Source organism: Otolemur garnettii, unplaced genomic scaffold (assembly GCF_000181295.1).
Source record: "Otolemur garnettii isolate 467f Iridium unplaced genomic scaffold, OtoGar3 scaffold00046, whole genome shotgun sequence".
NCBI lineage: Eukaryota > Metazoa > Chordata > Mammalia > Primates > Galagidae > Otolemur > Otolemur garnettii.
In genome coordinates, this window is record NW_003852441.1 from 562,504 (window position 1) to 578,653 (window position 16,150).

Consider the following 16,150-nt stretch of genomic DNA (forward strand, 5'->3'; position numbering starts at 1 on the left):
AAAAAAAAAAAAAAAAGAAAGCAGCTTCTACCCCAGCTTCAGGGCCACACCCTCCCATAGGGCCACAATGCTGCTCAGGCCTTAACAGTTGGGCCAGAGCTGCCTCTGATAAACTTCCACACCTTAGGACCAACTTCATAGCCATGAATAATACTTACAGTAGACATATAGTTAACAATTATAAATGATATAATATACTTTATTTGTGTAACTACATATTTAATAATTACATTTGGTAAATAATTGTCTACCTAGTATAGCACTCTGCCACTTGCAAGCTGCATGACTTTGAACAAGGGCCTCATCTGAGCCTCTGTTGCCTCATCTGTAAGTTAGGCAAAAATGTGAAGACAGAGCCTTATACTTTGTCACCCTCGGTAGAGTGTGGCATCACACTCACAGCAACCTCAAACTCTTGGGCTCAAGTGATTCTCTTGCCTCAGCCTCCCAAGTAGCTGGGATTTAAGGCGCCTGCCACAACGCCTGGCTGTTTTTAGAGATGGGGTCTTGGTCTGGCTCAGGCTGGTGTCAAACTGGTAAGCGCAGGCAATCTCCGCCTTAGCCTCCCAGAGTGCTAGGATTACAGGCGTGAGCCACCGTGCAGGCCTGAGGACACCTTCTTAGAATAGGGTCAGTGCACATAGGGCCTGCCAAGAATTAGCCATGAAGTTGATGATGACAGAGCATTTCTATATTCATGTTTTCACCAGCTGTCTGCTGTGAAGCAGGTAGTTAACATCATGTCTGTCTTATGGGTGAGAAAGCAGAAGCCTGGAGAGGTGGGGACTCACCTGAGGTCACACAGCAACTCAGTGGGAGGGCGTTGTGTACTTGGTGCTCTTTCCAAAGACTCGTGAGGCTGTTGTCTAGAAAAAGCCAGCTCTAGACCAGGGTGGAACGTAGGCTTTTTTTCATCTTCCTTCCATGGACTTGGGGCTGCAGGGGCCTCTGGCCAGTCAGCCAAGTCTGTTCCACCCAGCATGCCAGCAGGCGAACACGGACAGCTGGACCCTGCTCTGGCCACTGCCCGCTGGGCCTTTGTGCCAGGACATGCTGTCCGCCCACCCAGGCTGTGACTAGGTGCTCCTGGGGCTGGGGGCTGGAGCCAGGTTTCTGTCACTCTGAGGAGCTCCTGCCTTCCTGCCCCAGCTCCATAGCCAGCAAGAACCAGGCAAGGATTTTCCTGAACTTTCCCTGTTATAAAAAATTATATAAACATTTGCCTTTTAAAAACAACAGCTAACTTATTGCATTCTCCTTTGCCCAGCTTGCGTGCATATATTATCTGATTTAATCTTTGGGCCACCCTCCGAGGGCCAAACTCTTGCTTCTGTTTTGCAAAGGAGACCAGTGGAAAGGGAACCACCTCATCACCTGCCTGAGGCCCCACAGCTAGGCCTCCCCACCAGGCCCGCCTGCACAGCTCAGTCTCCAGGCTGCAGAAACCCAGACTGACTTCTGCCTTTAAATTGTATAACATGTGTAGCTTTCTTTAGATGATTAAAGGAAAGCATATTGTTGGTAGAAATAGAATGGAAAGTATGGCAACACGTAAAACCAGGAGTGCTTTTGAGTAAAATAGAACTATGAGAGGGGTAGGGGTGCCAGCCCCCCTGTGCAGTCAAAAAGAAAATTCATATATAACTTTGACTCTCCAAAATCTTAACTCCTAATAGCCTACTGTTGACTAGAAGTTTTGCTGATAAGAACAGTTGCTTAACATATATTCCATATGCTTGTTTTTTGAGACAGAGTTTTACTTAGTCGTCCTTGGTAGAGTGCCATGGTGTCATAGCTCCCAGCAACCTCCAACTCCTGGGCTCAGGTAATCCTCTTGCTTCAGACTCTCCAGTAGCTAGGACTACAGGCGTCTGCCACAATGCTCTGCTAGTTTTTAGAGACAAGGTCTTGCTCTTGCACAGGCTGATCTTGAACTCCAGAGCTCAGGCATTCCACCCCACTTCAGCCTCACAGAGTGCTAGGATTACAGGCGGAGCCACTGTGCTGAGTGTATTTTGTATATGTATTATATATACTATATTTTTATACTAAAGTAAACTAGAGAGAAGAAAATAATAAAAGAAAACATTTATTCTGATTAAGTGGAAGTGGGTCATCACAAAGGTCTTTACACCCTTCACCCAAACGTGAGGAAGGCAGGTCCCACTGTCTAGTAGGAGAGGCAGGCACACTCTACATAACCATTGACAAAAATCTGCATATAAATGGAACTGTTGGCATTCACACCTATTGTTGTTCTAGGGCCTACTATACTTGGTCCCAGCTGCAGCAGGCACCCATGCCGCCTAGGGCCTCAGCAAGTCCTGGTTACTACATCTCCTGAGGCTGCACACCCAGAGAACCTGGACGAGGAAACAGGTTTTTGTTCTCCTTCCCCGTAGGATCCCAGTTTCCTCATCTGTAAAATGGAGGGATGATCCCTGTCTTATACATTGCAACATGATGCTGGGGAGCAGACTCCCCGAGGCAGCTGGCCCTCGGCCTATCCAACTGAGGAGACTCAGGTCAGCCCATTAGCCTAGAGCCGATGGTGGGGAAAGTTTCAATGATTTGAGCCCCATACTGTGCTTTCTTCAACTGCCTTGTATAGCCCAAAGGGCAGATATTTATTCATACAAGTTTTTTATTCTTTTAGGAGGAATCAAGTGCTCTTGGTAAAAAAAAAAAAAAAAAAAATCAAATACAACCTCCTTTTTATACAAATGGGGCATCTGTTCCTACTTTCTACACTGTGCTGTTTTTCAGCCAACTTGAAGACTGTTCCTAAATAATACGTGATGCTTTAATGCACTAATATCTCCCTCTCTTTAGTCCTCTGCTGTGTGGCATTCTCCAGATGCACTGCCCTCTTCCCCCTTGGATGGAAGTTAGGGGGTCTCCAGTACTGTAAGACACTCTACTTGATACATTTGTGTAGTTGACTTTGGGCCCAGGTTAGAGGGCACACGTAGTTTTTATTTGAGTCTATATTGCCAAAAAACTCTCCAAAGAGGTTGTACCAGTTGTCTCCTTCTATTGTCAGCTAAACTGGGCACCTCCTTCCCCACACCCTTACCAACCAGGCAGATGCAGTATGCTGAGTCTACACCTGCTGTGCCAAGAAAACCAAATAGGCTCTTCCCTTGTGCAGTATGCAAAGGCCCAGGCACGTCTGGGGGCCTGAGTCTAGCCCTGTGCCCTTACCAACTGCATGACCTCAGACAACAAGCTCCACCTCTCTGGGCCTCAGTAAAACACCTCATGGGTAATGAGGATGCAGATGTAAATGAGTGCAAATAAGAACTGGTTGTCATTTCTGGTTGGATGAGACTGGGTTAGGGACCCAGTCCCTAAGGTTGATGCTCAGGTCTTCTGCTTTAGAAAGGGAAAAAGAGTGTGGGGAAGTAACCACCCAGGGGAAAGGGTAAGGTCATCTTATCTCAGCTTCGCATTGTACCCAGTGGGGAAACTGAGGCCCAGGACTAGAAGTTACTATAAGCTTAGCAGCGTGAAGCGGGTTGCTGCCAGGAAGCAAATGCAGAGTCCCAAGTGTTGTCCAGGCCATTACAGGGACCTAAATCTAAGACAAGGGGCTCAGGGAACACAGAGCCTGGTTCTGAGCTCCTGGAGGATCCTCCTTAGATAGGACAGAACCCACATCCCCTTCCTGAGCCCAGCTGCAACAGATCCAGAGTCTTCCAGTGCTGAGATGTTGCCACATCAGTTGTGGTTCACAAACTAGCCACAGTCCCTACCCTGACCCACTGCAGCAGAATCTGTAACTAAGGGACATGAAGACTTCAAGTGGGAAGACCTACCAGCCTTGGAGTACAGGCTGCTGCTCTGTGGACAGACATCAACCCTCAGTCCCCGAATGCCCTCCCTAGCTCTGCCTCAGGTACAGGCTGCTCCCTGGAAGGCAGAGAAAGTACACTGCTTAGACCTGGCCCCACGAATGGATGACACTGGAAGGTGCTATTCTTTGTTGAGCCTTTACCAACTGCCAAGCACATTATTGCATTTAGTAATGATTAATCCTGCATGGTTTTTTTTGCAGGGGCGGGAGGTTGCAGTTTTTGGCCAGGGCTGGGTTTAAACCCGCCACCTCCGGTATATGGGGCTAGCGCCCTACTCCTTTGAGCCGCAGGCACTGCCTTAACCCTTCACGTTTTCCTGTTTAATTTCATGAAGCACAGAGATGTTAAGTAAACTGCCCTAGGTTACCCAGCAGATGAGTGTGCAGGAGCTAGGATTCCAACCCAAGCTCCTAGCAACAAGCAATAATGTCTAGCCATTTATAGTCAGGGTAAGGGCAGATGATGGCTCCCGTTTGCCCCTGAAGCCAGAGCCCCAGCTGCCTGTGAGCCCTCCCAGCTGGTTGGCCTGGCTGTTGTGAATCTGACCTCTCTCTAGAGCCTCCCTTTCCTGAGGGGAAGAGGCCTGCCAAGAGGGATTCTCGGCTCGGCGCCTGTGGCTCAACCAGCTAGGGCGCCAGCCGCGTACACCTAGGGTGGCGGGTTCGTATCCCCAGCCTGGACCCGCCAAACAACAATGACGGCTGCAACCAAAAAATGGCCGGGCGTTGTGGCGGGCGCCTGTGGTCCCAGCTACTTGGGAGGCGGAGGCGGGAGACTTGCTTGAGCCCAGGAGTTGGAGGTTGCTGTGAGCTGTAATGCCACGGCACTCTACCCAGGGGGACAGCTTGAGGCTCTGTCTCAAAAAAAAAAAAAAAAAAAAAAAAAAAAAAAGAGGGATTCTCTTGCAAGTTTCCAGAACAAGGCAGTGCTGGAGTCAGGCCAAGTCAGCTATATACAACTGAAAGAGGCTCTCTCCCCCAGATGCTGAGTGACTGGAAGCCAGGAGGAGGGAGGGAATTCTGGAAGGGTCTAGTGCAGTTAGAGGTGAGGCTAGAAGGGGCCGGGCTGGGCCTGGGAAGAGAGAACCAGTGCACAGAATACAGGCAGAAAGTATTCTGTTCACAAAGAGCAGGGCAGACCATGACATTTGACCCCCCACTTTAACTCTCACCACGTTTATGGTTGTTGGGGTTTGGGGGAGCCAGCCAGTTGTCCACTCAGATACAAGATGAAGCTGCAGCTGGAAACCAAAGGCATGCATTCTCTGTTTTGAGGAAAGCCTCCCCAGTGGCTTCCAGACCTGTGGCCTGCCTCCTGAGCAGTGTGGGATGCACCTGGTCACAGAGCCCTGTGTTTCAGGGCTGGCCAGGATCCTCCCCACCCAGGTAGATCTGGGGGCTGGGGGCTGTCCATCTAAGGCACAGTAAAAATGGAAGCTCCCTTTCTAGCATTGGGCACAGCTAGACCACTGGGGAGGCAGGCCCAGAGGGTCTCTGTCAAATAGGAGTTGTTAGTTTATTGTTGGGGGGAGGGGAGTAACTGCCCAAAGCTGCTAAGCCCTAAATGGATTTGTAATTTATTCATCACAACAGTGGCTCCGCAGATTTGAAAAGTAATGGTATGTGGCTATGTGAGATTTATATTTGGTCTAGGATGAATAAAGGAGACCCATGTGGACTTACACCTCATAGTAATTCTATAGCCCCAAGAGCCAAACCCCAATATGGGAGCCCTCAATAGGGGGCCTGGCCAAGTGGGTGGGGGGATTCTGATGATAGGCCCTGTGACCTCTCTTCTGCCCCCTGCCAAGTGTCCCCCCCTTCTTTCTCCCAGGAAAACCAGCTTTCTGAAATTTCTAAAGAACCAAGGACCTCATGGAAACCCTACCCCACACCCTGGGCTTCTTGTATTCCCTGAAGCCCCTCAGGCAACTCCCTGATGTCCAGTTTGAGGCCCTACCCTTGGGGCTCATGCCAAGCCTTGCTGGGAGGGGACCAAGCAGGCTTCCAGAGGCTGGAGTTTGGAATGGCCCCTTCCCTTCTCGGGAGCCCAGATTCCAAGTCTGTGAAATGAGAGGTGACGTCATCTCCTGGAAGGGCAATTTAAGGGTTAGAAATAAAATCTATCCAGGCACCTTGCACCTATAAGGGGGCCAGACAGCATCAGCCTTGGTGCTGCTGTTACACTAGCTCCAGTAGCCTGGGAGTCACTGAGATGAGAACTTTGAGGGAGTTTGTGAGCACAGTGTCTAAGGGCAGAAGCCCCTGGACAACCCCTACACTGCCAAGCCAGGCCCTGCTTGTGCTCAGGAGGCCCTGTCCCCCTCTCCTCTCTTCTGAGCAATGTGGGGCCTCCCAGATCCAGCGTTAGCCCAAGGGTGTCAGCCAGCCTAGTATCTTCACCATTCACCACCCAGACTCTTACCTCTCCGTAAGAAGAGGTACCCCCCAACCCCCATCAGAGGCTGCTCCCTTGGGGGAGGGGGGCAGCCAAGCCTCAGGGAGAACTCCATTTCAGGTTCCTAGACAACCTCCTGGCTGCCGCAATACCCTCTCTTTTCTTTCCAGCCCAGCACTTCCCCCAGTCTCCCCTTCTCTGTGCTGCCTGTGGTCTATTAGCCCACCTCCTTCAGGAGGGAGGTGCTGAGGCCCTCTGCCTGCGGGCCTCCAGGATTGGGCACAGAGCAGTCTGGAAAATGTCAAGTGATGGAAGGATCCAGTCAGAGTTCCAGGGGGCTTTTGGGCTCAGCCAGCATCTCTACTGCTCCCCTTGGCGGGGGAAGGACAGGCTGGACTTTTGCTGGGTGGCCTTTGGAGAGGAGGGTAATGGGAGCAGATATTAACTTCCTGAGGCCTGGGTGGGGTGGAGGGGTCTGGGTTGTTGGGCCCCAGGGAAGGGGCTGAGAGGGAGGACCTAAGTGAGTCTGACCCTGGGACGGCATCGGCACGGGTGGGGTCTCCCCTGAGGTTGTTGGTACAGCTGGCCCGCTACTGTTAAATGGTGTTTGTTTGCAGTGGCAGGGAGCAAACTGGAGATGGAGGGGTGGGTAGCGCCCCACTTGGCGCCAGAGGGTCCGCGTGTTAGAAGCTCCAGCTTCGTAGATGACTGAAAAAGGGTGGGCGTTGAGAGAAGGCTGAAAACCAAAGGAGGGTTCGCGGCCCGAGCCGGCCGCCCCCTTTTTGCAAAGGGTAGAGCAGGAGCCGCCTCTTGCAGCCACTCCGCGCGGGGTGGGAGGGAGAGAGGGAAGCGAGGGGACGACAGCGCCGGGCTCCCCGCCCCCATCCCACCCGGTTCCAATATTTCGCAGAAAGGCACGCGGCTCCTAATCGGTCCTTTCCAGGCTGAGATTTAGCCGCGCGATGCCCGCACAAGGGCGGGGGCCGCGGGCCGGGCGAGGCACTCAGAGTCCGGAGCCGCCGAGCGAGGTGAGGAGCCCACGTCCTAGGCTGGTGGAGCGGGCGGGCGGGCGGACGCGCGCGCAAACCCGAGAGGCAGATATAGAAAGGGGGGCAGGTTAAAAATAACACTCTCCGGCTGGGAAGCTCGCGCGCGCTCTCTCGCCTCGTTCGGTGCCAGAGGACTCCAGGGGAGGTGGCGTTGGGGAGGGCAGAGCGGGATTCCCCCTCCTCCGCCGGGCGGAGTGCCCGCCTGCGCGCCGCGGCTGCACGTGTACGGGGCCGCGCACCCCGGCCCCTCTTCACCCGGCCGGTGGGCGTCCCCACCCCAGGATGGGGCGCATCTGTCAGCGGTCCCCGCCCGCAGCCTCGAGAGGCTGGAGGGAAGCGCTCCATTATTTATTATTTACGACCGTTAATAGGTTTGAGGCACAGGGGTGGAGGGGCTGAGGGCGCAGCGGGAACTCAGGCTGTAGGGGAAGCAGGGCTTAGAGAAGGGGCGGGGCTGCGGTGGTCGCAGGGAAGAGGAGGACTTGATCTTTGGCCCGGAGATCTGGACGCACCTCTCCCCTCGGTCCCTCCACACCGCTGGGTACCAGGGCCTCGCCGGGCGCCGGGAGGGCAGCGCGGTCCTTTGATTTTGCCTTTCGGCCTGTCCTTCGCGTCCTCGCCCTTCCCGAGGCGTGAGGAAGGGGCTGCGGCCCGTACGCCCCGCCCTGCGCGCCCCCCGCCGCCGCCGCGTCCCCGACACAGCCCCGGCCTCATTTATCATCATCTTTGGTCAAGTGGAGTGTGCAAAGAACAGCTGCTTCACTCGGCTGACTTCCGAGGGCGGCTACAGAGGGAATCAGGGAGATGAATGATTGGGGCGGGGGGGGGGTCGCGGCCTCCCGGGGTCCCCGCACAGGCGGAGGGAGGAGGGGAGCATCCAGGGCCGCTTCCGTTGCGTAGCAAGTGCAGCGCCCCCTTCTTCGCCCTCCCGGCACTTTCAGTGACAGTGGATCGCGTTCGGGGGGCGCCCAGGAGGGGAGCGGCGCGGGGGGGGGGGCGCCCTTTGCCGGCGGAGGACCGGCAGGCACGCTGCTGGCGGGGCCCGAGGTCATGGTGACCTTGCTGGGGTCAGCGGGTTGGGCTGCGGAGGAGGTGGCGCGGCGTCTTTGGTGGCGCTTTCCGGATTGGCGCAGAGGCCGGGAAACAAGGCGGGGGCGAGCGAGGGTGAGGGGGCAACACAAATAGAAGGTGAAATTTTACCTGCCCCTGAGGGAGTCCTGCGGATTTTCTCCCGGCAGCAGCAGGCGCTCAGCCTTTGTCTTACACAGCTGAAACATCTGTTGCAGAGGGGCGGAGAGGCCGCAAACAACTCCCCCACGCCCCGCGCGGCTCCCCCATCCTCGGCTTGGCCCTAGCTGGGCTCCAGGCCTCGCGGCGCCGCGTTAACCCTGCTGGCACTGGGTCGCACGCCGGGAGCTGCCGCAGTGCGCGCCGCCGGGTCGGGGGTGGGCCCTCTCGGGGCGCCCCGTAGTCCTCCTCCACCTGAAAGGGCGCCGTGGCGCCTAGGGCGGGTGAGGGCGGCTGCGGAAAGAGTTAACGGCCTAGTCGCAGACCCTAATTGTCAGAGCCGGCCCCGCTTTGTTTCAATTACCCTAAGTAGAGACTGAATGCGCAATTAACGGAGTCAGCTTGCCAACTGGAAAGCCGGCCGCTCTCGCATTGAGCAGAATACTCCACCAGCTGACTTGGACCAAGCAATTTCCTCCTCTCTCCCCTTTCTCCCTCTCGCTTGCTCTCCCTTCCACTCCCTCCCTCTTTTTCTCTCTCCTTAATAATAAAATTATACCAAGCAGTTTGTGGTGTGGCAGGCGGCCAGAAAAGGGTTTCTTTAAACGCTGCCGTCTCACAATTAGGCAGAAAGGGGATTTGACACGCCGTGGCGGCGTGACAGGCTGCTTCCTCCCTTGGGGGCTGGGGAGGGAGGGGTGCCAATTCCCTGGCTCCCCCAGGTGGAACAGCGCTGGGAGGGGCTGTTCTTCAGGGGGCCTCCCTGGCTGTCAGGGTGACTGCAGCCCAGGGTGTTCCTGGCCGGGAGGCCCGGGGTGGCTCTGCATAGGCTGGGAAGGGCACCACATTCCCCTGACTCCTAGGGGAAGTTGGGGTGTCACAGAAGACTTTGTCTCCCCTTCCTGTTTGACAGGCCCTTCTGAGGCACAGAACTGTAGAGGGGTCCGCTGTCCCCAGGATAAGTCACTGGTTCTCTCTGGGCTTTCTTTAATCCCTCTACAGAGCCAGGGGGAGCTTTGACCTAGAATGTGCTTTACAGAAGGTGGCTTCTAGGGGCTCACTGCTCTCAGCAGCTAGTCTTCATGGCCAGGAGGGGGCTGTGGCCACACCATGTGGAAGCCTGGCAGAGGCACCTCTCCTTTGGGCCTCACACTAGTGGGCCCCAGAGGCACCCAGGAGAGTGGCCATCCAGGGGGCGTGACGCAGACAGCTGACTGATGGGAGTGACTTTGTAGGATTGCCAGGAATTGGTGCCATGAGGACAGAGGACATTGATTGCTGGCTGCAGCAGCCACGCCACCTAAAAGGGATAAGACCTAGAGATTTGGGCAGAGGTGGGAAGTATGCAGTTGCCCCCACCTGCTCTTTGCTGCCTTCCACCCTCACCCGGGCTGCTGCTTTCATCCACTTCACCCCCTTCTCAAATGGTGAAGCCTCCCCCAATCACTTCCTCACCCCGCCCTCCATGGCCCCTTGGGTATCACTTCATCTCAAGGACACCACAGCAGTCATCTGTGTGTCTGTCTGCCTTTGGAGAGCAGGGGCCATGCAGCTTCCCCACCCCCACCTCCACCAAAGGTGAGCAGAAATGGGCTCCACCAGGGCTTTAACTGCTTTATGCTGGACCCAGAGTTCCTCCTGGGACCAAGGAACATCCTGGATGCTCGTCCTGCTCTCAGTACTTCACATTGAGCAACTACCTTGTGCCACTGAGCACCCACTAGGTACCCAAATTCTCACCCAACAAAGCTGTGCCACTGCCCATGCAAAGTCCTGTCTGCATCAGCGTTTGACACCCAGGAGTTTATGATGAAATACAGCCATGGACAGGTTCTCTTGAACTCTGGAGTGTTTATTTTTGCTTGGTTAACTTTTTTTTTTTTTTTTTTTTTTTTGAGACAGCGTCTCACTTTGTGGCCTTCGGTATAGTACCCTGGCATCACAGCTCACAGCAACCTTAAACTTCTTGGGCTCAAGCAATTCTCTTGCCTCAGCCTCCCAAGTAGCTGGGACTGTTTTTAGAAATGAGGTCTTGCTCTGGCCCAAGCTGGTCTCGAACCTGTGAACTCAGGCAATCCACCTGCATTGGCCTCCCACTGATACCTGCTTTCTAAAGTAAAACCCTCAGAAACTCTGACACCCCTTCTTGCACAGCATCTGAGTGCTGGAGCTGATGGGGCTGCTGCATGCACCCACACCCAGGAGCATCACCTGCTGGCCTCGGGGAGGTGTCGTTTGTCAAATGAGTGAAGTGGTGCTGTGGCTGCCACCCCTCACCCCCCACCCCCCGCTGCAGCATGCTCTGTACCTCCATCTCACTGGTTGTCCTGGATATTTTCATGGGCTTACTACATGAATTGAACTGTTCATTCAACACATATTTACTGTTCTGGCCAATTGGGCTCTTCTCTTTAGAACAAGAGCCTCTGCTGGCATGGAACTTACCTTCTAAAGAGTAGTGACCAATAATAAAAGCATGTCAGGGTTTACTGCAAGAAGGTAAGTGCTATGGAGAAGAAATAAGGGGAGGGTGTAAGGGGCACTCAGGACTGCCTGGGCCATCACACCCCAGCCCTCTTAGCTATCTGCATCCAGGTGCCCCCACCTTCTTTTCCTCATTTTGATAGAGACAGAGAGAGGTGGTGATGCTTTTTGTTCAATAGTGAATAAAGTGATTGGAAAAAAGTAATTGTCCACAAGATACTGATAAGTACAAAGGTGCTAAAAGGCAGACTGTGTTCCTGACAGCCTCCCCCAGGAGGACCCTGAATGCCGGCAGCTGTGCCGAACCTCTTCTCACTGGCACACACCTCACAAGTCTGCCCTTGGCCCTACACTATGGCCAGGATCTCTGGGTCATGGACACATGCATACCAGGCATGGGCACTGGGTGAGGGGGCTAAAGCGAGACACAACTTAGCGTCAGGGAACCTCTCACAGCACCGGACACACACGGTGTCCAGGGGAGAGCAGGTGGGTGTAGTGTCCTCTTGGTGGGTTAGGCCTTACGAGGAGGGTCTCATCCAAGTGGCTCAGTGTAGTAGGTCTCAGCTGCCATCACTTCTGGGTCCCTAGAGGAAACAGCGTTGGTGGGCTTCATGGGGGGGCTTACCAAATGCCTAGAAAGTCCAGAGCTTTTGCTTCCCAATCAGACACCCTCCAAAGAGCCCTGAGCCCCTCAGCCTCACCAGGGGTCCCTAGGCTCAACCAGGAAGGGGTGCTGGGGCCCCCTATTTTTCTCCCCACAGCCTCTTTTTTTTTTTTTTTTTTTTTTTGAGACAGTCTTAAGCTGTTGCCCTGGGTAGAGGTCATCATAGCTCACAGCAACCTCAGGCTCAAGCGAGTCTCCTGCCTCCGCCTCCCAAGTAGCTGGGACTACAGGCACTCACCGCAACGCCTGGCTATTTTTTGGTTGCAGCCATCATTGTTGTTTGGCGGGCCCTGGCTGTATTCAAACCCGCCAGCTCAGGTGTATGTGGCTGGCACCTTAGCTGCTTGAGCCACAGGCGCCGAGCCAGCAGTTAACTTTTTTTTTTAATTTTTTGAGATGGATTCTTGCTATGTCACCCTTGGTAGGGTGCCGTGGCATCACAGCTCACAGCAATCTCAAATTCTTGGGCTTAAGTGATTCTCTTGCCTCAGCCTCCCAAGTAGCTGGGACTACAGGCGCCTGCCACAATGCCCAGCAATTTTATTATTGTTAAGTTGTCGTTGTTTAGCAGGCCTGGGCCGGGTTCAAATCCTTCAGCCTTGGTGTATATGGCTAGCGCCCTAACCACTGAGTCGTGGGCACTGAGCCAAGGGGCAGTTAACTTTTAGAAAGAAGCTTTTCTAGAAAGGCTGTGTGTTGGGGTAGGGGCTGTCTTGTCCTCTGGGGTCCCTTATGTCCCAAAATGGTCCCCTCTGCTTCCCAAGCCAGCCTCTCCTGACAAGCTCCTGCTTAGCTCCTTCTTCTCTGCTGGCCCATGGACACTAACCTGCCCCAGAGGCCTGTTCTGTGGATCCCTTGGAGACTCATCCCTTCCTCCCATTCAAGCTAGGCCCTGAGGACACAGAATGGACCCCGTAGGGCAGGAGTGAATCTAGCTGGTGTTTAGCCTTTTAATCAGGGTCTCATATCTTTACTCATCACCCACAGCAGATGAGTAGGCCAGAGGTGGTTCCACCTTCTACACTCCTTGTAGGCTATCCCTTCGCCCTTTCCCCAGCCTCCTGAGGCCTGGTACATTCCTCTTTGTTCTCCAGGTTCCTAGGCTTTGAGTGAGTTGGGTTTTTAATTCTTCTCCCTGCAGCTACAAATCAGGAAAAGGGTGATAAAACACCTTAGGTAAGTAGCAGGGAGGCACCGTGGGCCTCAGAGCTATAGCCACTGGCCAGGAGCAGAACACTCCCCCCTCCATTTCTCTCTCTTCCTCTTCCTCTCCTCTCTCTCCCCCTCCTTGTGTCCTCTCTGAGGAAAAAACTCCCAGCCAGTGCCTCCCAGCTGGGCTCCCTTAGGGCCCAGGGAGCTGCAGCAGCTCTGGCCACATGTGTCCATTTCCTTGACTGGGGCCCAACCTGGAATCTGGAGAGACTTTGGGCTCAGGGACCTCTCCCTGAGGCTTCCCAGGGAACAGTAGTTGCTGTGATGACAGCAGTTGGCTAGTGCCTATCATGACCTATGGGTGGACCTATCCAAGGTGGGCCTGGCTGCTTAAAAAAATGAAGATAAGGATAGAAGTGAGGGCCCTGTGTGGATTACCCCACAGTACCTCTGTCTTCCTGGTCTGCCCCAGGGTACCTGCTTGTAAAATGGGGATTCTTGGCATGGAGTCCAGGCAAGGGGTTGTCCCCTCTTGGTCTGGTCACTGCAGCTGTTCAGCGTCCTATGGAGGAACTTTGGTGTGGCTCTGTCCTGGGGTCCTCAGCAGGTCCCTTGCTCCTCTGAACCTCACTTTCTTTTGTAAGAGGGGCAAAACAGGGATGGGGGCTCTTTGCCTGACAGAAGGGCTGTGCCCTGGGTCTAGCTGCTGGGCTCAGACTAGAGGGGGATCTCCTGGGATCCCCATCCTTTGCTTCCTTGCCTCCCTTACTATTTTTTGGTTATGCAGAAGTTTGGTGGGTGAGGTCAGGAAAGTCCTGGGACCCTGGGTACAATGGGCTGAGCTCACACTCCTCTCATGTTGGGGCGCAGAAAACTCACTTGGCCAGGTGGCTCTAAGGCTCAAGTGTCCTTGTGTCTGGTGCTTAGAGGATGCCTGGGACTTCTTCCTTCCTGCCCTCCCACCTGCCATCTGGTTTCAGCAAGAACTTTAGAGATAAGGTCTGGACCAGTATCTGGGAAGAGGGGTAGGGGCGAGGAAGGACCCTTGAGGCAAGAGGTGGGCTGGACCCAGGGAGTCTAGTGAGAGGAGGTGTCCTCCCCCACCCCTTCTCCATCCAGCCTAAGCCAGAGACTAAACCTACACCCTGCCCCTTTGGCTACTCTCCCACTTAGGTTCAAAGGTGACCTCTGGCAAGGGGGCCTTTTTCAACCCCCTCTTCTTCTGATGCCTTCCTCTCCCCCTCTATGTCCTTTCCTGGTGCTCTTGAAAAGTAATCATAATCATAATAATTAATAACAACAGAGCCCAGGCGGGCCTGAGGCAGCCCTTAAAGAGGCAGGCCCCATTTTCTCTGGCAGGACCTGGTGGCTCTGAGCAGCAGCCTGGGCCTTTGTTCCTGCTTCCCTCCCTCTGCTGGGGTTGGAGGGTGCTGCTGGGGTGAGCATTTTGCCTGCTTTCTCCATCAGGCACTGAGCTTCTCGTATTTTAATTGAACTGTCTTTTCTTAGAGATAGATGCTCTCACCGCATCCAGCTGCTCCTGTGTGTTGGAAAGCCTGCCTGTTATGCGGCTCGGCTAAATTAAAAGACACAGCAGCTGGACCGATTAAACAGGGGGCAGGCAGGGAGGGGACACTGGTGATAGCACCCTCCTCCCTCTTCTTCTCTCTCTGTCCTCTCTCTTTAAATAATGTTTCTGGTAATGCATTTTGGAGAATGTGAAAAAAATAAAAAATAAAAAAGCTGTAGAAATGTTAATGATATCCACAGGACACTCAGCAGGAAATGAGAGTGATCTGGGACTAATAAAAGCAGAAATGTAATTTGTGCAGATATACGAGTCACAGCCTTCAGAGTGGTCCTGGGTTTGCAGATTCTGGGCTCATAAACATGCCCAGACTGGCAGGGAGGGGGTGGGGGCAACCAGGGCTATCGGGCAGAGGGGTCTCCACCTGGGCAGACCTGTGGCGGTCTGGCCTGCGCCTGTCTGCAGAAGTGGGGGCAGGAGGTGCAGGGCTGCTAACCCATCCAGGAGCTGCTGCTGGTCAGTGTCACAGCAAGTGTCTCCTGTGATGTTGTACCTGAGCCACCAGAGGGGATTGAAGTGGGTCAGGAGGGCAGGTGCACTTCTCCTCTGAGGGATGCCTGTAACCAATCCAGGAGGGAAGGGAGGCAGCTATGACAAGCCTAGTGTGCAGGGGCTGGGTGTGGGGTGCTAGCTAGCCTTCTACATGGCAGCTGGGTGGCTTTCTTCCCTGGGCAGGGTCAAGCTGTCCCAAAGGTAGGGGAAGGGGCTTTGGCCCAAGTTTCTGGGCAGGTGATGGTTTGTGATGATTGGCTCCTGAGGCTGCCCTCTTCTGTCCTCCTCCCTGGCTCAGTCCCCAGACACTGAATGAGAAAGGTGTCTGTGGTGGATCCAGGCTGAGAAAGAGAGGGAAGTGGCCACCCGCCCCTCCCCCTACTCCTCATATCCCCTTTCTCTCCTTCTCTTTTCACACCTGTGTGGCTGCTCTGCCCCCCCCCCACTTTATTCCTTCCTCACTCCTCACATAATCTTGGAATCTTTGTAGCCCTAGCAGGCCACCCCTTTCTCTTTCTTCATTTGGGAATAAAAACTGGAAAGTCTCCTGTCCCCTCCTGGGGGCCTGAGCAATGCAAGGAGGGCTGAGCCCATTCTTCCTGCCTGTGGGCCAGCATGGTTTTGGGTAAATCCTCTCAATGTGATTCCTCTAAAGCCTGGGGCTCTCATCTCTCTGCCATTGCACCTTTGAGGGTCTTCTGGAGTGACCAGGCTCATGCGGATGCCAAGGGCCAGCCTGGTTGTAAATCCAATTGCTCTGCCCTGAAAGGTCCCACCAGGCCACCTCTGGGTCATTTCCTGACCCAAGGTCCTGCTGTGGGGCAGATTAGACCCTGCCTGGCCCCAGTCCCTAAAATCATAACCAGATGGGCTCTTGGATCTGCCTTGCCCTGGTCCTGACCTGGGGAGATAGGGAGGAACCCAGCCAGGAGAGACAGGGCTGCATCACCCCAGTGTGGGAGGGGCTCAGTTGGTGCACTCTCCCATGGCCTTGGGACTGCGGCTCTGTGGCAAATCAGTATGCATACCCTCACTTTGGGCCACGTAATCTGTTTATGCACCTATGATATCAAAAACAAGAGGCAGGTGCTGCCATCCTGTGTTCCCAGGCGTCGGAGGAGGGGACGTTTCTACAGTGGCTTGGCAGCCTCTAATCGATGTCTGCTAGAAGGAACAGACAGATTCCAGATGGCATGGCCGTGGTAGAGGAGGTGTGTGTGTGCATGTGAGTGCAGGC

General features: G+C 54.3%; 2 protein-coding genes across 2 annotated transcripts in view; one reads left to right on the forward strand and one right to left on the reverse strand.

The window, feature by feature from the left end:
• The window catches only part of RAI1 (retinoic acid induced 1), a 78,370-nt gene that overhangs the window by 45,747 nt on the left and 16,473 nt on the right, over positions 1-16,150 (forward strand). The gene's annotated exons all lie outside the window — the stretch shown is intronic.
• LOC105887098 (Smith-Magenis syndrome chromosomal region candidate gene 5 protein homolog) lies at positions 4,288-6,798 on the reverse strand. The gene is given in 3 exon segments (XM_023514059.1): positions 4,288-4,425; positions 4,756-4,928; positions 6,786-6,798. Coding segments are annotated over 3 exon segments (324 nt in total).